At 32.9% G+C, this 22,003-nt stretch overlaps 2 protein-coding genes across 3 annotated transcripts; one reads left to right on the top strand and one right to left on the bottom strand.

Moving 5' to 3' along the window:
• The first annotated feature begins 5,329 nt into the window (after positions 1-5,329).
• LOC107850603 (rubisco accumulation factor 1.1, chloroplastic) lies at positions 5,330-7,449 on the top strand. Its single transcript, XM_016695244.2, has one exon. The coding sequence runs from the start codon at positions 5,825-5,827 to the stop codon at positions 7,172-7,174; it is 1,350 nt and encodes a 449-aa protein (XP_016550730.1). The 5' UTR covers positions 5,330-5,824; the 3' UTR covers positions 7,175-7,449.
• A 151-nt stretch (positions 7,450-7,600) lies between these two features.
• LOC107850604 (peptidyl-prolyl cis-trans isomerase CYP19-3) lies at positions 7,601-9,912 on the bottom strand. 2 transcript variants are annotated; one of them, XM_016695245.2, is made up of 2 exons: positions 9,759-9,912; positions 7,601-8,324 (listed from the first exon to the last, which is right to left on the bottom strand). In XM_016695245.2, the coding sequence occupies exon 2, from the start codon at positions 8,308-8,310 to the stop codon at positions 7,783-7,785; it is 528 nt and encodes a 175-aa protein (XP_016550731.1). In that variant the 5' UTR covers positions 8,311-8,324; positions 9,759-9,912; the 3' UTR covers positions 7,601-7,782. The 2 variants fall into 2 exon arrangements, with proteins under 2 accessions (XP_016550731.1, XP_016550732.1); XM_016695246.2 differs by having other exon boundaries at positions 9,754-9,783.
• Between the last annotated feature and the right edge of the window lie 12,091 nt (positions 9,913-22,003).

Genomic DNA, 22,003 nt, shown 5'->3' with positions numbered 1-22,003 from the left:
AAATGTATACTCTTTTTCTTGCATTTTCTTTAAAGTCAACTTTCTGCTGGCATTATTCTAGAAAGATGTGGTTTTTACACTTTGCTTTTTACTTAGATTTGTGGCAATCCTTAATGGTGTTGTTTTAAAATTCATCACCTCTTTACTCTCTGACTTTGGCACAAACTTGCCCCCTTCTTCACTTTTAGTTTGTCTTTTCCTTTTCGGATCTCATTAATAGGTAGTCCTTGATTTCTACTTGAGGTCATGCTTAACTCCATATCATGAGAGCATGTGACAAGTTCTTCAAATGACTTGGGTTTGATGCCCTTTAGGATATAACGAAGTCCCCAATGCACTCCTTGAATACATATTTCTATCTCGAAAGCCTCACTAAGTCTGTCTTTGCAGTTAATACTCACATTTCTATATCAATTGATGAGCTCAATGACGCGTTTATCCTTTTGTTAGCGTATAGTTTTAAGTTCAACCATACTTACAGTACATCTCGTGCTATAAAAATAATTGAAAAATTTATGTTTGAGTTGTTCCCAACTATAAATAGAACCGGACTCAAAGCCAGTATACCAATCAAATGTATTTTCTTGCAAGGAGCGCATGAACTATTTAACAAGATAATTTCCATAAGTTTCATCATTATTGCAAGTTTCAACAAAGTGTGCAACATGTTGCTTTGGGTTTCTCTTACCATCAAATTATTGGAATTTCAGAGGTTAATAACCTGCAGGCATCTTCAAACCATCAATACTTGAAGACTATGGCTTGGCATATATGAGAGATGGTTTGGAAGCAACATCGTACTTGTCTTTAATGGCTCCCATAATAAAGTTCTTTATTTGATGAATTGAAATTGACCATTCAGTAAATACTTACAGTTCATCAGTAACATGTATTTGCTTCACAGACGAGTCTCTTTTGTTTTGTTCCATTGTTCACTTCTCGAATGCATGAATTGAGACCCCCCCCCCCCCCCCATAACACTTTCAACTTGACAATCCGATTATCCTGATCTTAAATATATTTTATTAGGACTTCAATTGTCTTTGTCAAAATTGCAAGTTATTCTTCAATAGTTGAGGTGCCATTGAAGATGAAGGATTAAAGCATGAATTTTTTCTCAAATTGAAATCTGAGTAAAATAGTTCACGCAGAGTGATTGGAGTAGATTTGATGATCAAGGCATCATCATCTTCTTACATAGTGTGGTCCTTAGTCTTAAATAGGCTAAGTCGGGCTAAAGTTTTCTCAATGATCTCAGTGATATTCTCTTCTTCTTCCAACTCATTTGAAAAAAATCTTGCCCTCTTTGAAGATTGAAGCTCAAACACAGGAGCTGATGCGGACGATACTTCTAGTGTTTGTTGTCCTAGAAAGTTTACTTTGTTCGTAGTAATAGGCCCCACACTTTTCATGGTAGCATCAAGTATGTTGTCCACCTCAAAAGAAAACTTGGAGTCAGAAGCCTTAGCAATAATAGATTTAGAGTAAAACTTCTTTGATGCCATTTCAGTATTCTTAAATAGGATGATTAATGCGAAGAGATGAAGGGTAGAGAAGGACCCATTAGGTGTGCCAAAAATTGTAGACAACAAATTCTCCAAATTAAGAAAAAAAATCAAGACAGAAAAATTGAAGTAACAAAATATAATTTGATTTCAAATATAGTAAGTGTTACAATTTCTATGATAATCCTTTGATTCCTCGAAATAATATTAACTTGGACTTGAACTTGATTTGGATTCAAGGGCTTGAATAGCTTGATCTTGAATCTTCGTCTTCGGGCGTGAATTTGGATATTAATTCATCACAAACACTTGGGATGATTGCCAGGAAGATGAATATGAACAAGTAACTTGATCTTGAACAAAATTTCCTTCGTTCTTGATTTTGAACTTGATCTTGAGCTTGATTGCTTGAAACTTATAACTTGTAGAGATTTTATGATTTTATCCCTTTTTGTGAATTATAAGAACTCTTATTTATAGTTGGAGGGGTAAGCCAATTATTTTTTGATTGGTCGATTTGGAATTGACCAATCACATTTTTTTTATGACAAACTCTAATTTGATTAGTTAGAACATGTCACCTGTACACTTGGCATGATTTTAGTGGCTCATTTCATTTAACTTGGATTGTCACATAATATTGACATATGACATGCTTTTATTGGCTCATTTCATTTAACATGGATTGCCACCTCATGTGACAAGAGACATGGGCTTGGACTTTTAAGCTGGACTAGCACCCATTTGGGTCATAGGTTAATAAAAATAGACTCATCATTTCAATTGGATTAACCCAGTGTATTTGAGATTAGATGATTAACCTAATTTTATTAGGCACATTATTTGGACTAGCTTCTTAAACTTAGCATAATCTAAATTAATTTATGAATTTAAATTTAATAAAATTTCAGTACTTACGTGTATTATACAAAAATATAAAAGTAATATTCTATTTTTGAAAAAAGGATCATAAGAAAGATTGAAGCTGTTTAGTCTCAATGTTAAAGGGCAAGTATATAACTCCACTTGTTTCATATCTGTTGTCTATTTTGCCTGTTACATGTCCTTAAGAATCAATATATATAAAGGAGACTTAAAAGTATGCTGATGTAGCAAATTTTTAAGGCCTTCATTTTTTTCCCTCAAATTTTTGACATTTTTTTTATTTTTTCCATTTACTTGCTATATTAAAATAATTAATAGCAATAAATTTTATATTAAAATTTCTTAACACCTCCCCATTTACTCTTCATTTATTTCTATTCTTTATTGTAAAAACTACTCCACTTATTCATATTCTTTATTGAAAGTAATAATAAAATATATTAATTGTATTAATGACTAAAACAATTTTTTTTTTTCACAACAATAATAATAGTAATAATTTTGTCCCAATTTTTCTCCTCTTCATCCAAGAATTAGTAAAATACATTTTACAATATATTATTACAATTTACCAATTGCTATTATTACTATTTCAAACATTGGATTTATACATTCCACAACTTTTTACAAGATATATATATATATATATATATATATATGCACCATTTGATTTACTATTTTTTCTCTTTTTTAAAAACTTTTTCCTTTCATTTCTTCTTATTTATCAATTTATTTACTAATTGAAAAACTATTATATTTATTGCAATAATTATATCAAATGAGTTGAAAAAAAACTCTAATTCTTACTCTTCTCTACTTAAATTATATGTCTCCTCAACTCTCAATTACTTAATTCTAATGGTTGAACCATTCTATAAATAACAAACACCTATGAATTTGTTGAATGCTCATTTTCATTTTCTACTACTTCTTCTTAATTCACTTTTTTCTTTTTTACTTTTTTTATTTTTCTTTCATGTATTTTGCAACTCATCTAAAGGTTTCTCGAGATAAAAGATTGGCGACAAATAAAGAGGCCTCGAGATAAAGGGGTAAAGGAAAAATTCTTTTACAATAACACTAATTATTATTGTTGTTCTTTAGTTTTTAGTAAAATGATTGTAAACATATAATTCTTTTATAATAATAATTATTATTTTTTTTGTTTAATTTTTAGTAAAAGATTTACTATAAGAATATCTAAATCTTTGTCTTTTAATTTTTTTGAATGTATTATTTTTTTGATTACTTATTTTTTATTGTTTGGGGGTTATTATTAGAAGAAAGAAGACAATGAATGAGGTATGCCATTTTTTTTTAAAGAAGATGAAGTGAGGATAAAAAACACAAATAAAAAGAATATTAAAGATATGAAAATTAAAGAGAAGAGAAAGGATAAAATAAGATAAAATGTGCATGCTAGATTATTCAATTTGTATTAAATATATAAATAAATAATTTTGTTCTAAAATTTGTTAAAAATAGGTATGAAAGGATATTGAATCTTTTTCTACTTTGTTTTAAGAAAAATAAAATTATTTTTCACATGTAATATATTATATAAAAGTTAAGTATTTTAAAAGGATAAAAATACTTAAGAAAATTTACATGTATAAAACTAAAAGTGAATAACATAATTGCTTAAAATTTTAAAACTAATTTAAAATTTTCAAACAATCAAAAATTTAATTATCACTACTTATAAATAAGAAGAAGAATTTTAATAATTTACTCGTTAAGAAATTTTTTGGAACTTACGAACTTATTTGTGCTTTTAACAAGAATTAATTTTAAGAATAAAATAAGAAAGATTTATTTATTTATTTATTTATTAATTTTATAAATTGACAAGTAATTTAAAATTACTATTTATGAAACGACAAAAATTAACAATCTCTGTTAATTTGGAATAACTATTTTACTGAGTATATTTTATAATTACTTAGTAGAAAGTTAACGATACGTTTTCAAGTACTCCTATTAAAGCCCCAGGCTTCGGAGAAAAAATTAGAACCCCTGGCTTCGGAGAAAAAGTTAGAACCCCTGGCTTCGGAGAAAAAGATTAGAACCAAGTATTTTAGTATATCAATAACTGTATTTTGAAAAACAATTATATTATCTTATTGAAAAAAAATCACATTTCTATACACACGCGTATTAAACAAAGAGAATCAAGTATTAAAATTTCAAGAGATACTTCCAAACATATTGAATAGTGAAAATGTTGTCTTGAACAATTCTTTTCATATTTTAAAAGAAAAATTAATAATTAATTAAGTTGTATGTGTACATACAAAACTTTTATTTTCTTATGCCTCTGGAAAATTTTATAATTTCTTTAAAAAAATATTGTTGTTTCGCGTGAAGCACGAATATGTACACTAGTTATTAGAATGCATTAATTATATTATTAATTAAAAGAATTATTAGAAGAAATTGATTATATAATTTTTGATATAGACTTTATACGAATAATTCTTAAAATCTTAATGCCTCCGTTTGATTTTGACCACAAATATGTTTGAATCGCTCCTGAAATGAAATAATTAATATCTACATTATTAATACTTGTATAATTCTAATAAGATATCAAACGGCGCCTAATAAACTGGCTTATGCGTAGCCCATGATCAGGCCCAAACAAACTTATCAAACATTAGAAGTCCAGAAAAATGCCCCAAGAAAACATAAAATATCAACAAAAACAAGATAAGGTATAGTTCCTATTGTTCATCTTCATTCTTCACACTTCTCAACAGTCCTCAACCATGTTTTCCCTACAAGAAACTACAATACATAATGCACATGTGCATTGATGTTATGACACATCTCTTTCGTGTATTTTTTTATTTTATTTATTTATTTTTCTTTTTTTGGGGAGAGGGGGTTCAACTTCTTTCATGTTTTTCAAGCTAATATAGTTTGTGATTGTATAGCTGCCACCTGCCTAAATATAACTATTTTGTTGATACAGTTGAGACTCGCCTGATGTAGTAACTATAACTACATTCCATAAAAACACAAATCATAATTATATTTCGTAATTACACTCTAAACTATAGCAATGTATGGAATTTTCTCTTACATTTAGGGAAAAAATGGATCTTGATTACAAGGGAGTATCCAATTAAGCCACTGTGTGCAATTGCTAGTGCATATAATGAGATGAGCCTCAAAGTTAAACTAAGCCCAATACCAGAGGCCAGATAACATCATGTCACCATGTCTGGGCTGGACTTTGTTATTGGACTCTAATGAAAAAGCTTAGGCCCAATACCAGGCCCAACCAAACTCATCATTGGAAATCCACAAAAAAGCCCAGAAAAAACAAAAAATATCAACAAACCAAACATCAAAAATATCAAAAACCAAGATAAGATAGTTCTCTTCTTCATCATTCTACAGTTTCACACACTTTCCAACAGTCCTCAACCATGTTTTCTCTCACAGTAAACTCCCCTAAACCTCTATCTCTCTCCACCCCATTCCTCCCTTCTCACCCCCACCCCCCACCCTCCATAACCCACAAACCAAATCTCACCCCAAAACCTATAAAAATAGTATCACTTATCATCCCTCCATCAGGTCAAAAATATTCATTAGGTCCACAACAACAACAACTTTATCAACCGTTTAGACCACCTCCCTCTCCACTTCCGCCTAAGTTCCGTAATCTTGACACCAACTCTAAGTTGGAAGTTCTTGCTAATCGTCTTGGCCTTTGGTATGAATATGCTCCACTGATATCTGCTTTGTTTAGCGAAGGATTTACTCCTCCAACTCTTGAAGAACTCACTGGGATTACTGGTGTTGAGCAGAATAGGCTAGTGGTTGGTGCACAGGTTCTTGAGTCTTTAGTTGAGTCTAATGTTGATAAAGAAACGTTGGCTTATTTCGACACTGGAGGTAGTGAGTTGTTGTATGAAATTCGGTTGCTTAATGCTAGGCAAAGAGCGGATGCTGCCAGGTTTAGTGTTAGGAACGGTTTTGATGCGAAGCAAGCACAGGATGTGGCTAGGGCAATGAAGGATTATCCACGTAGACGTATGGAGTATCTTTGGGATAAGTTTGATGGTGATTCACCTGGTGATTGTTTGGCTTTTTGGTTGTTTAGGTTAGCTCAAGAGCATGCTGCTGCAGGTGCTAAGGAATCGAGGGTGGATGCAATGGAGAAGGCGCTTGAAGTTGTGGAGTCTGAAAGCGGGAGAAATGTGCTTGTCCAAGAACTACAAGGAAAAGAGGTTGCTAAAGAGAGTGTGGTTGATGATGCGATGACAGTACCTTTGGTGAGGCTGAAGTTTGGGGAGGTAGCAGAGTCGACAACGGTAGTGGTTTTGCCAGTTTGTAAGGCGGAGCAGAGGGAATTTGAGTTGGAGGCAGCGCCATGGGAATGTGTTGGCGTGGGGGAGTTTGGTGTAGTGGAGGCGGACAAGGATTGGAGGAGATGGGTGGTTTTGCCTGGATGGCAACCAATTGCAGGATTAGAGAGAGGTGGAGTTGCGGTAGCATTCAAGAGTGGGAAGTTTTTGCCATGGAGGGAGAAGAGAAAGTACAAGGAAGAGCCAGTTTTGGTGGTGGCTGATAGGGGAAGGAAGGAAGTGGCATTGGATGATGGGTTTTACTTGGTGCTTGGTGTTGGCAATGGGAGCGGTGACGAGGGATTGAAAGTGGAAAGAGGATTGACATTGAAGGAAATGGGGGTTAACAAGAGCTTGGGAATGGTGCTTTTAGTAGTTAGGCCACCAAGGTGGGATGATGAAGATCAACTGGTTGATGATGATTAGGATTGAGTTGAAAGAAATCTATAAAAATGCAACCTTTGCTGTATACTGTCAATGGAGAAAATTTTGGGTATTACAGGAATGTTGACTAGTTCAAGCTTCTCTTTGATGCACGCATGTGCAAGATGAAAAAGCTTGAACATAAACGATGTTGTCTCAGCTGTTTTACATTACCTAGTACTTTATATTATTTAAAAGAAACAGAAAGTACAAATTCTGGCTTCACTTGTAATACTGAAGTGAAACATTTGTTGAATAAGAAAAACATTTTTATCTTTTGATCTTGTCGTTAGCATTTATCTAAACAATTTTAGTACAATAGATCTCAAGCAAATGTAAGTAGAAGCAAGTAGAGAGAATATGAATAATCTCCTAATGTTCGTGTATATATAACATATTGACAACAAATGCATTCTGGATTTCGAACCCTTGAAATAAACTTTCTAAACTTACGATTCAACCTAATCAAGATTATCATCCCAAGTGTAAAAACGAGGCATCAAAAAGAGGTAAGAAGCATATTACAATGTCACCAGTTATTTAATAGAACTACATAACTTAGCAATCCTTTACAAATGCTAGCAGCTTGTCCCAAAAAATGCATGCCTATACTAGTTCCCCTTGATCTCCCCACAATCTTCAATTAAGACGGGGCAAGATGTTTTCCCACCATCTGAACCAACCTTTTCCATTTCCTGGACAACACTATAGCCATCTACAACCTTCCCAAATACGACGTGTTTACCATCAAGCCAAGGTGTTGGTACTGTGGTGATAAAGAACTGAGATCCATTGGTGTTTGGTCCAGAATTTGCCATTGAAAGAAGGCCGGGTGTAGTATGCTTCACATTGAAATTCTCATCAGCAAATTTTGCACCATATATAGATTCTCCGCCAGTCCCATTTCCTCTGGTGAAATCTCCACCTTGGCACATGAATTGAGGAATGATACGATGAAACCCCGAGCCCTTGTAATGTAATGGCTTCCCCAACTGCCCAACCCCTTTTTCCCCAGTACAGAGAGCTCGAAAGTTTTCAGCAGTTTTAGGAGCCTTGTCTTTAAAGAGTTCCATCACAACTCTTCCAGCTTTAGCCTGGCCAATCAATATGTCAAAGAAAACCTTCGGATTTTTCGCCATTGTTACTTCTAAACCTGCATTATAACATGCAATACACCAGTAAATACAAGCTAAACAGCTTGAGATTCTTATTTAACCACGCAACGAAGCAAAATAAAGGGAAAAAGGAATATAACTATCCAAACAAAAGATAAAAGGACTAGCATGATAATTACAATCTTTTCCCCAGAGAGAGAATATAACCTAGACATATATTTATTTCACCCCCCTTAATTTCTTTCCTCAACATACACTTGAATAATATTCCTTATAAACAGACCAAGAACACTATCTTACTTTAATTTTACCTGCAAGTCATATAATTATCACAACACAAGATATATTCAAATTCTTCCATGAAACAGAGGATAAAAATTAATACACATTTCTACCAAGAAAAAGATACTCCTATCAGACCTAGAAATTCTCTAAGTCATTTTAAATGGATGATAAACTAGATAGCATGTACGTTCATTTTTCTGCAACATCAATCATAGAAAAAGATTGTTCTACCATGCCACTGATAAAAATACAACATCCTAGGCGGAGTAAAGTTACCACATTTTCCACAAGAACATCGTAAAAGATCAATCTTTAGGGTTAACTTAAAACAAGGACTAGCATAATAATTATTAATCTTATCCTTGAGTGAGACTATAATAGTCTAGATGTATACTTGCATCCCCACAATTTTTTTCATAGGCATACATTTCGTATCACACTTTCTATATACAGACCCAAAACACTATCTATTTAAAACAGAGGATTACTAAATTACACAAATTTCCTCCAACAAAAAGACATCAGACATACAAATTCAATCAGTCATTTTAATTGGATGATAAACTAGATGACACCCATGCTCATATTTTACGCAACATCAATCACTACATCAATCAGAAGATTGTTCCATCATGCCACTGATAGTACTAGAACACCCTAAGCTGAGTAAAGTTCTCACATTTTCCACAAGAACATCATAAAAGATCAATATTTTGGCCAAAAATGAAACAACACAAATCAGGGATTGGTGGAGTAATCGGTCGGAGGAAAAACACTCACTGTCTTGTCTCGTAGATATACATTTATATTAAATCTATCTCTATCAGGTAGGGGTAAGACTTACGTATACTCTACACTCTACCAACTCCACTAGGATTACACTGGATATATTGTAATCGTACGCAATTATACCAATTCAGATTAATAAAATTAGTTTCACATGAAGTATTAAAAGAATATCCATCACATAACAAATCCTCCTGTGCAAATGCAACAAATGCAGATCAAGAGGACACCAAATATATGGATTAGTAGTTACATGAAAAATGTTGATATAGCACAAGCTTTGAGCTTCGCAGTGGTTTATCAATAGTCTAACTGTGAAGCCTTCGATATGTGCTTTTTACTAGAAAAATAAACAATGAAAGTAATGAAGTTTGGTGAAAAAGAGAATAAAATTACCATACCTTTGGATGCAGAGGAAGAATTGAAGGCTTAAAGGAGAGAGTAGGGTTTAGGAAATTTATAGGGAGGTGATTGGAGAATTAGGGTTTAGGATTTTAGTTTGGGCTTTTTGCAATTGCTACCCATAGAGTAGAGAAATTTACATATTTTCCCAATATTGTTGTTTTCAGTGACATTTTGGTTTGTTATTTTCTTTGGAATTTTGAGTTATGCCCCCAACTCCCCCAAATTGTTTCTCCCCCCCCCCCCCAAAAAAAAAGAAAAACAAACCTAAGGGTTCTGTTGGTTGGGAAAAAATTAGTGTAAACAACATAAATCTCCTAATTAATGAAAATAATTAAATAAAATACCTTCTTGTTTTTTCTCTCTCGTTTTTTGCAAACATACTCATACATTCGTTCAAATATTATATATTGGTTGAATGTATCATGTACCAGCTAATCCTATATTTAAGGTAAGAGAATCTTTAATTATTTTATAGTTCTTTAATTAAAGGCAGTAATTAGCTAACATTAACTCATTTATGGATAGAAAAAGTAACTGATATTTGAATTTCAAATATTTTGTTATATATGAATTTTTTTTTTCTTTTTTCTGTGAATCACGATCTGAAAAATCAAAAAACAACCACTTTCTTCTACATTCGTTCTTCAATACTACTAAAATCTTCTTCTACATACGTTCTTCAATACTACTAAAATTAATATGAAGTTAACTATGTGGATGAAGGAAATTCTTCTCCAATTGTCATTAGGAACGACAATAGAGTGAGGGTTTACGTTGAGTTGAAGAAACTATTTTTGGATTTGGTTAATTTTCCGCTTTGTATTTCAACTTTCGACAAATCCAATACCAAAGCGAAACAATCTGATAAAAAATGGTATGATATAAAAGTGTCAGTTTTATTTGTTGATCTTATAATCTATAGTAATATGATTTTAGAGGTTTTGAAGAAGTTTATGTTCTAAAGTTGGATTCTGTGTTGCTGAAGCTCATAAAGTTATGAATGTATAATGTGTTATTATACATTCATGCCAATGTATAATGAAATTGTGTCAGTCCAAGAAATGTACGGTAATATGGTATTAGATATTTTGAAGTAGTTTGTGTTTTATAGTTGGGTTTTGTGTAGTTGAATCATTAAATTACGAATGTATAATATTTGATTATACATTCGGACAAATGTATAATGAAAACTGGGGCAGTGCCAGGAATTGCATTTTGTCCATATATTTTTATTTTTAATACTTTTTGTTTAATACATTGACTCAATGTAAAAAATTGATGCAGCTATGTACTGAATTGTCATAACAAAGACTGCAAGTGGGTTTTGAAGGCGTCTTTTACGAATGAATCGAAAATATTTGTGATAAAAAAGATTTAAGTCAGAGCATACTTGCAGTCTTAGCGACAGAGTGCTGAATATTTTGGTTGCGACAATAAATTTTGTGAGTGAATTTACAGCTCCAAATTAATCAATCGCAAGAGAATAAACACCCCTCGCGTACATTATTGAAGAGATGAAAGCTATTTATGGAATTGATATTAACTAGTTTATTTTTAGTATATGTTTATGTCCAAAAAAATAAAAGAAAGGACACGAGTATTTTTCTTACCTTAAATTGTAGGATTCGTTTGATAGTGAACAAGTTATATTAAGATTATAACACGAGAATTAAATAATGATGAGATTATTTCGCGGGTATATTACAATACTACAATTTACTCTTATGTCATGGAAATTCAAAATTTATACATGACAAAAAAATTCAATTGAAATTTCTCAATAATAATAGGTTAAACTATGTTAATTATTGTAAGTTATCTTTACATTATGGATGTGTTCAATATCCAGAAATTTTGTAAAATGTTTTCTAATTTTTCATGTTTGATTGGTTAAAAATTTTGAAAAACATTTTCTATAAAAAATAAGTTTCTTAAAAATATGTAGGGAATTCAAGTTCCACGAGTTCTAGAAAATATCTTTTTTTACAATACCAAACTACTAATTGGATTTTTTTCTCAATATAACAGATTGTGGTTTGTCGATTTCCTTTGAACATCCCTAGTTAACAGTCATATAACCTAAGTAGTTCAAACTTGAATTTATAGGTATTTGCTACGAGTGTGTGTCTTCGTATTCTTCATCACATAAATTTTTGAATTCAAGCATATAAATACGATTGTACATCAAGTTGAATTCAAGTTGTATAAAAGGGGCATGAAAAAAAATGAGGAAATTCCGATCCTTTAATTTCTGACTATGATTTTGTAGGAAACAAACATCAAGAAATGTACTACTATGTATGCAATATTTAAAGGTTTGCAAGGTTAAAAATTGCTTTATTATATGTATTAAAATATCGATTTTAACGAATGACGAAATTCGTAACTAAACTCGATCTTTGTTGAAAACATACTTTGAGACTAATGTTGCCTTTTTTTATAATGTAATTTGAATATATATTCTTGTTAATTGCTATATTTTGTTCACTATCTTCTTCTTTCTTTGTACTTGAAATTATTGTGCTTGAGTTGCGGGACTCTCGAAAATAGCCCCTCTACCTGCACGAGGCAGTGGTAAGGTCTGCATAACTTTACCCGTTGTACTTCTCACTATACTTTACCCTCCTTATTCCTTATGAAACTTCATTGGATATGTTGTTGTATGCAATAATTTGAATATAAACAACTAGATTGCATTATTTTATGTTTGGAAAGTACTTGTTGAAGCATCCTGTTCTTCATGTATTAAGATATTTGCAATGGGTTAGAAATGGGTTGCTACTTGTGAATTACACCGTTCAAAAGATAATTTTCTACAAGTAGAAACCTCGTCGCAAATATAATTAAGAATACAACAATATATCTAGTGTAATTTCATACGCAGAGTGCACCGATCAAAAATGAAGATAGAACTTAAACTTCTAGTACAATACACCAAAGGTGTACTTGTTGTAGTTTACTACAACACAAATTTAACTATCAAGAAACTGAAAGAGTATGAAGTCAATAACACAAGCTCTCAACATATCCTCCAAGAGTCTGAATGACACGCTCAGATTGATCATCGGTGTGTTGCTCCTTAGGACCTGTTATATACATGTATGAGGGCAACTTATAAATTTAAAAATAAATTGAAGTAATGTATAATAAAATCAGAACCTAAATAAACTATAGTTACACATGTATGATGGTAACTTATACATCTAACAAATTATATCAGACCCTAAATAAACAACGGTTACACCTGTATGAGAATAACTTATACATCTAAAAATTTAAATCAAAACCTTAATCAAGCAACATTTAAACATGTATGAGGGTTACTTATACATGTAACAATTTATATCAAATACTAAATAAACAACAAATACACATGTATGAGGGTAACTTATACATCTCAAAATTAGAATTAAACACTAATTAAACAACAGATATACATTTATGAGGTAACTTATACATTTAAAAAATAAACTGCAACAATGTATAATGTCATCATACTGATTTTCACATTAAAATAAGTATGACCTATATGTTTCTCCTAATGTATAATGTTACCTTATATAATATTAATACTTTATAACTGTTTAAATTTTCATAACTCCCAATGTATAACATATTAAAATATATTTCAGAATACCTATATTATACAATAGTAGGACAAAATAACTAATGTATAAAGTATTATTATATATATGCCAACTTATACAACAACTTAAATCAATACCTTCGGAAGACGCGGTCGACCAGAATCATCAAACTTCTTTTAAGTTGCCTCTTTTGAACCTAACTTCTTCAATCTAAAAGTGACAACTTCCTTCAATTTCTTCATTGTAACGGGTCGTTTCGGTGCTTTGAACGATTCTCTGCGAAATTCTAATCTTCTTCATCAAATTTACCAGGAACAGATCCAACGAGAATATCTTTTTCTTTTGCATCTAACTGAGTAATTCCTAAACTAAAGTTAGGAGGATAATCCATTACCAATTTACACTATATTGATTTAACAGTAGTGTTAAATCGAACTACAAAACAAGAAAATCAAAGATATATGAAAAAAATAAAAAAAATCGACTGAAAAAAAAATAAAAACCAACTTGTAGTATATGAAAAAAAAAAATCGAACTACTGAACTTGAATATGATTGCACAATACAGAAATTTCATACAAAATCAACATGCAACAAAAAAAAGGAAAAAACCCTGAATTGATAAAGTTGAAAAAAAATTTCAAAAAATTAATAAAGTAAATCATAAAAATCAATTAAAGCTTGAACACTTACAAGTTGGTAACCTCTTATTAGAGGTTACTTGTATTTTTTCGTAATTTAAGGGATTCAAAAATGGAGGAAAGTACGGGTGCCGTAATGGGAGCAGTTGGGAGAAAAAATCGGAAGCCAATAATGTGGTTTTAGATGTATAATATTTAAGAGAGAGAAAATAGAAAAAAGGAGATTAATGTAATTAGTTTGGGGTTTGTGTAATTACTTTGTCAAATTGGTATTTAATGTAATAAGGTAACTTTATCTTGTGTATATATGTAAATTTTAGAAAAAGTTATCCCAAGATAATTAATTTCGGAATTAGTTATCCCGGGATGCATGTGGGATAACTTATCTCATCACTATAGAGTAAATGGTGGGATAAGTAATCCCATTACTAACAAATACTTCAAACCAAATATGGGATAAAATAATCTTTCCTTTTATCCTAGGACTATTTATTCCCTTAAGTTTTTATATTTTGGGGTCGTCAGTGTTTGAATATATATTTTCAAATGTTTTTTTGGAAAATCAGATTTGGTGAAGCTTGGATTGAAGTTTCAAAACTTTGTTTGATCATAATTTTCTGGAAGTATATTTCACCTTTTTTTTTATTTAGAAAAATATGAAACATGACTTTTATTCACAAGTTTTAAAATGTATCAAACATAACAATGCATTTGACATAAAATTGCCATGTCTATAACGGGAAAAGTCATGATTTTCACCTTAAACTATACACGAAAAATCGATGACACACTTAAACATTGAGGTGACCTATTACATACCTATACTATATAAAAGGTGAATTTATTTACTATCAGCGACACCTATTCTCAAGTTTAACGAGTGGAGTGGAGTACACTCGCCCTGTGGTGATGCTACACATCTAATTCGATATTTTCTATTATATTGAATCCTAACCCGACTCAAACTCATAATGTATGTTAAATAACCCGATCGAACCCAAATATTAGACTATCCGATTCATTCGGGTAGAATATGTACCGACAAATCCATTTTGAAAACCCTCAAAGATCGATGAATCCATTCTCAATTTTCTTGCAAGTTTGAACCCGATAGAAGAGATGAAGTACTAATTTTCTATGTTTTTCACTGTCAATTTCTCAAAAATAATATCTCTCTTTTCGTTTCAAGTTGAGTTAAATTTTTACAAGTTGAATTCGCTTGATTTCAAGGTAGGAAACTGATACAAATTTGATACAAATGCTCAATCATGAAAAAATTAATTCAAATTTGAAGAAACACTGAAAGAAATAATTATCAAAATTTGAAAAAAATTAAGAGAAAAGAACTATAATTTCTCACAATATAGTAAGAAGTCAAACGATTAAAAAGATTTGGTTACCAATTCTTCAAACAAACGAGCTTGAATTTCCATTTTGAATGACCAATTTGGGTGAGGGTTCTTGATTTGGGAACCCGAAATTGACTTTAATGGAGGTTTTTGGAAAACGTATCAGATGAGTCTTCAATTTATTAAATTTTTAATATTTTTGCCCGTTTATTTTTTAGTTTTAAAAAGGTTGGACGCGCTTATATTAAATGTAAGAAATGCACCTGGACATGAGTGTCGCGGGGAGTAAATAAATTCACTTTTATATGGTATAAGTGTGTAATAAATTTTCTCGATAGTTTAAGTGTGTCATCGACTTTTCGTGTATAGTTTAGGGAGAAAATTATGCCTTTTCCCTTTTTATAAACTAGTTAGCATTCTCTCCTAAAATCATAAAATGATATTTTTAGTAAAAGCTAGATAAATTACATAAGTGTTTCCTTCAACTTGGACTCAACTAGCATGGCGTGCACAAGTAAACACTTAGACTTGTATAGAGTTGAACAAGTAGAACACGCGATATACGTGGCAATGAGCATGAGAGATCAAGTAGGATGTGTGTGCCTATTTGTCCAACTTTATAAAAGTTTAAATGTCTGCTTGTGCACAATCAAAGGTGGAGAACATGAATATTAATTGAGGTCAAATTAAAAGACTCATTATCGATAAGAAGATAAATAATAACAACAATAATAATTAACTATTCTTTAATATAACCTTCCCACATTCTACTGACAATATCTTTCACACATTTCCAAATGGTCACCTGACCGAAAAGGGAAATAGGAATTAGTTAGGTCACTCATTTTTATTTGTAGAAGACAGCTATAATGTCATTTACCATGAGACGATTTAAAGATAAATCCATGAAAATTCCATACAATAAGATCTTTTTGATTTTTCCAAAGAAAATTGCTACTAGCTAGTTAACCAACGATATTCATTTTCCTGATGACGCAAACCAAATCCATATTCAACAAACCAACTTTACATATTTATCCAAACAGTACCAACGGAACACATAAAATTCATACCATCAGAAAATTGACTAATACATCCCATCCCACACTGATAAATCGTTAACTATAAACTGTTAATCTGCACTTTGACTTGAATTTCTGTCATCTAAGTACTTTTTCAATTACATAATAGTATTAATAAACATTTGTCTTTTTGTCAGTCTTGTTGCTCTACTAGAAAATTCAATCTCTCATTCTTCTGTACTGAATTTAGCCTGCATTGCTCCTGTTGAGATTATGTTCACATTTCACAGATCAAGTTAGCTAAGATGAATCCCAACTTAAGTTAGTTAAGTGTTATTTAAGCGGTAGTTGGGTTGCAATTTCGATAATAAGCAGTTAGTTGGGATAGATTTCTTCTCTCCCTAGTTTTGACTCAGCTACTTGTATATATATACACACTACATCACAAAATTAGTTGAGTTTTTTTCCATTCAATAAGAAAAAGGAATTTTATTCCAGCTCCCAGCTCCTCTCTTGTTCATGTGAGCTCCCATGGAAGCTTATATTGGTCTCTTAATGGTTAATCCTTCATCTTAATTCAACATCTCGACATGGTATCAGAGCCGTAGTGGTTCATATACATCCTTTTTTAATCAATTTCAAGCTACTTACAGCTCTCTTTCTCTTCGACATTCCTTAATTTTTTTTCGCACAATTGCAGCTCAGTTCCCCAATCAATTGAAATTTTGTTAATCGAGGTTTTTTTCTCCATCAATGGCGGATAACACATCGGAGACTGTGATCCCCAATTCTCAATATGAAACATCAAATTCGAACAACGTGTTCTATATGTATCCTTCAAAGAATGTCGGCTCCTCGATCATTTCGATCCAATTTGATGGCACAGGTTATAATTCATGGAAGAGAGTACTTTGAGCTTTGTCGGCGAAGAACAAAGTCGGATTTATCAATGGAAAAGTTCAAAAACCGAATGTTGATTCCTTTGAGTTCGCATAATGGGAACGGTAAGATAACATGGTAACTTCCTAGCTTTTGAATTCTCTGTCCAAGGAACTTAGTGATAGTTTACAGTTCGTGAATAATGCTAAGGAATTATGGGATGAATTAGAGGCTAGGTATGACCAAACTAAGGGTGCTAGGTTCTATCAACTCTAACAAGAGATTAATAATCTCACCCAAGGAACCCTAGATATCATATGATATTACACTAATGCTAGACGATTGTGGGAGGAAATGAGTGTCTTGGATGCCAGTACTCAGTGTACCTATGTGTGCAATTGTGGTGGAAAGAATAAACTACACAAGGCTAAGCAGGATAGACGGCTAATTCAGTTTTTAATGAGCCTCAATGAAGTTTATACAGTGGTTAGGGGCAGCATACTGATGATGAACCCCCTACCATCCATAGCTCAGGCCTTTTCTATTCTCATCTAGGAAGAAAAACAACATGAAGTAAGGTTTATCAATAAACTTCATCTAGAGTCAACTTCATTAGTTGCTAACACTCGCTCAGCCGACACCTATGGTTATAGAAACATAGGTGTCAGTTCTGGTAATGGGACCTTCAGAACCAACTATGGACCAGCCAATGCTGCCTACAGAAATAGGGGTAAAACCTCATATAGGAACTTTGGTTCTTCCTCTGAAAATTACTCTGCAAGTCAGTTCACCAATGGAAGTGAATTATTCTGCACTTATTACAAGAAAAATGGCCATACTGAGGCAAAATGTTACAAGTTACATGGATGTCCACCAGATTTCAAATTTACCAAAGGCAAAAATGTGAGTCCTACAGCAGCTAGTGTGATGGTAAGTACTGACAGTACACCACTTAGAAGCTTTGATGGCTGTAAAAAGCATACAAATTCACATGCACATAGGTTGACCACAAAGTAGTACAATCAACTTTTGAGGTTGTTAGAGAATGTCCATGTGAAGGATGCAGATAACCCCATGGATCCTAGAAAATCAGTGGATGGTTTCATCAATGGACAGTGTGTTGTGAACCTTGTAGGTATCCTAGCTTGTTACTTTTCTATTACTGAAATTGGCGATTTGTCTTGTAAATGTGACACACTGTCAACTGACTCTTGGATCATAGATTCCAGAGTAATAAATCATACGACATATAATAGGTCACTGCTTGTTAAAATTAGAAGCCTAGCCTATCCATACTTAATTGCCTTGCCAAATGGTTATAAGGTTAGAGTAACTGAAATTGGAGATGCACATTTGAGTCTAGCAATAACTCTGCAGAAGGTGTTATTTGTTCCCAGTTTTAAGTTCAATCTAATTTTTGTTTATTGTTTGGCCTCTCACCTTAAAAATGCTGTTAGCTTTAATAGTTCATCATGATTCATGCAGGGCCCTTCACTGAAGAGCCCTCTAGAGATTGGTAGAGCAAGAAATAGCCTGTATTACCTCTGTACAAGATGCCACAATCAGTCCTCTCCTTACTGCTCATATTCCACCTCTCATAATGAATCATCTGGTTCTTCATTATCTACTTTTTTTCATGCATGTTTTATTTGTATCAAATAAGCAAGATGTTAATACCTACTCTACTCCACTTGTAAGATTCATTTCTCCTAGTAATGAACATGCTTGCAATCTTAAGACTTGTCAGTTTTCAGACTCAAAGTTGTGTTCTCATGTTTCTCATGCATCACTTTTATTTAAAGAAATTAGTGTAGACTATATGTGGCATACTAGACTAGGTCACTTACCATTCAACAAAATGAAAAAGATGATTACTATACCTGGTCCATTTGCTCCCAAGCAACCTTTTACATGTACTATTTGTCCCATGGCGAGACACACAAGACTCCCCTTTCTAAAACACGCATCATACCAAACCACACATCTATTTGAACTCCTGCACATTGATCTGTGGGGACCATATCACACACCAACCCATACCAACCAAAGATACTTCTTGACCATGGTTGATTTCAGCAGATCAACATGGACCCAAATCCTACACTGTAAGAGCAATGTTCTGCATACCATTCAAGCCCTTGTCACACTAATAGAAACTCGGTTCAATACTAAGGTTAAGTCCATCAGAACTGATAATGGATTAGAGTTCACAAATAGAGAAACTTCCATTTTCCTATAAAGTAAGGGCATTGTGCATCAGAAAACTTGTCCCTACACACCATAACAAAATGGTGTGGTAGAGAGAAAACATAAGCACCTCCTTGAAACTGCCAGAGCTTTGTTTTACCACTCCAAAGTACCTTTAAGATACTGGGGGGAATGCATTCTAGCAGCTACTTACCTGATAAATAGGTTCCCTAGCACAACACTTAAAAATAAAACCCCTTTTAAAGTTCTATACAACCAACAACCTACCTATTCACACCTCAAGTCCTTTGGATGTCTTTGCTACCCTACTACACTCGAAACTTATAAGGAAAAGTTTGAACCAAGAGCCACACCCCATGTGTTTATTGGGTACCCTTTCAATACTAAAGGATACAAGGTACTAGATTTGACCACTAGGAGGGTACACATTTCCAGGGATGTGGTGTTTTATGAGCATGTATTTCCTTTTGCACTTTGTTTTTCTGATACTAATTTTGTTTCTGTTTTAAGAAAGCTCAGTCCTTCAAATAGTTCTTCAACACCTGGCTTTAACAATCTTGATAGTGCTTATATGCTGGATGAGAATATTGCACATGTTACTGATCCTTATCACCCCGTGTCTACAAATGCACCATCTGACCATGCCCTTACTACTAATACCTCACAACCATTCACATCTCCACCTTTAACTTCCCATGGTGTGCATGAAACCACCTCATCAATTTTACAAATCACCTTACCAGTAATAAATGAATCCTTTCCAATTGTTGGAGGATCTAATAAAACACACAGTATATGATCCCATATGAAAGATTATAATTACAAACTGCCTACACAACACACTTTCCTTGCTTTCCTTTCACATGATAGTCAGCAGATGATGAATCACATTGAACATGACATTAAGCTTTTTTCATATGAAGAGGCGAGGTTGAACCCTACATAACAAGCAACCATGACCTTGGAATCTGAAGCATTATATGCCAATAACACTTAGGACCTAGTTTACTTACCTGCAGGAAAAAAGGTAATTGGATGTAAGTGGGTGTACAAGATCAAGCACAAGGCTGATGGCTCTGTTGAAAGATACAAAGTCAGACTTATAGTGAAAGGTTATACACAGCAGGCTGGGATTGACTACACAAAAATTTTCTCACCAGTGGTGAAAATGACCACTGTAAGGACATTGATTACCCTAGCAGTAAAAAGAGGTTGGGATTTGTATTAGCTTGATGTGAATAATGCCTTCCTCCATGGTGATCTCCACGAGGAAGTGTATATGAGTTTTCCACAAAGGTTGTTGGTCGGTGACAAAACCATAGTCTGCAAGCTCAACAAGTCTTTATATAGACTTAAACAAGCCAACATATAATGGTATGAGAAGTTAATTGCAGCCCTATACTCAAGAGGTTACTCACACTCTACCAGTGATTACTTACTCTTTTACAAGAATGATGGAACATATAATGTGTTTGTTGTTGTATATGGTAATAACATAATAATGACAGGGACTGATATGGCAGAAATACAATCATTAAAGTCTTTCTTGCATGACCAATTCAAGATCAAGGATTTAGGAAGACTACACTACTTTCTGAGGCTAGAGATCATATATAAAGAAGATAGAGTATTGATTTCACAGCAAAAATTTGCCACAGACTTGATTAAGAAGTTTGACTGTACAAAATATAGCACCACAACTGCACCTCTTAAGACCAACATGAAACTGAGTCCAAATGAAGGAAAACCACTAGTTGAACCTACTTATTGTAGGAAGTTGATTGGAAAATTGAATTTTCTCACTCACACAAGAATAGATCTCACTTACAGTGTCCAACATCTAAGTCAATTCTTGCAGACACCAAAAGAACCACATCTTAAGGAAACCTTTCATGTATTGAGGTACTTGAAAAGTGATTTGAGTCAAGGAATTTTCTTGTCAAAACATGCAGATTGCAAGATCACTTTCTATTGTGATTCAGACTGGGCTACCTGTTTCAATTTTAGGAAATTAGTGAGTGGTTATATTGTGCTCATGAGAGATAGTCCAGTTGGATGGAAGTCAAAGATAAGAAGCAGAATACAGGACAATATGGAAAGTGGTAGGAGAATTGGTCTAGTTGGAGAGATTATTGAAAGAACTAACTGATCCATGCAATCTACCAATATCAGTTTTTTATGATAGTCAGCTACTAATATCAGTTTTCTATGATAGTCAGTCAACTATCCACATAGCAAAGAATCCAGTATTTCATGAGCATACGAAGCACATAGAAGTGGACTGTTACTTTGTTAGAGATAAGCTTCAAGAGGGACTTATATCTCTTCAACACTTGCTAACAAGTAGACAGCTAGCTGATATCCTAAACAAAGCCTTGAGTGGACCCAAACACTCTGAGATTTTACGCAAGTTGTCAGTGAATATCTCACCTCCAACTTAAAGGTGGTAGGGGGTGTTGTTGTTGAGATTATGTTCGCATTTTACATATCAAGTCATCTAGGATTAATCCCAACTTAAGTTAGTTAAGTGTTAGTTGGCTGGAAGTTTCGATAATA

Source organism: Capsicum annuum, chromosome 12 (assembly GCF_002878395.1).
Source record: "Capsicum annuum cultivar UCD-10X-F1 chromosome 12, UCD10Xv1.1, whole genome shotgun sequence".
NCBI lineage: Eukaryota > Viridiplantae > Streptophyta > Magnoliopsida > Solanales > Solanaceae > Capsicum > Capsicum annuum.
The sequence above is the reverse complement of the archived record's forward strand: the minus strand, read 5'-3'. Positions and strand labels throughout refer to the sequence as shown.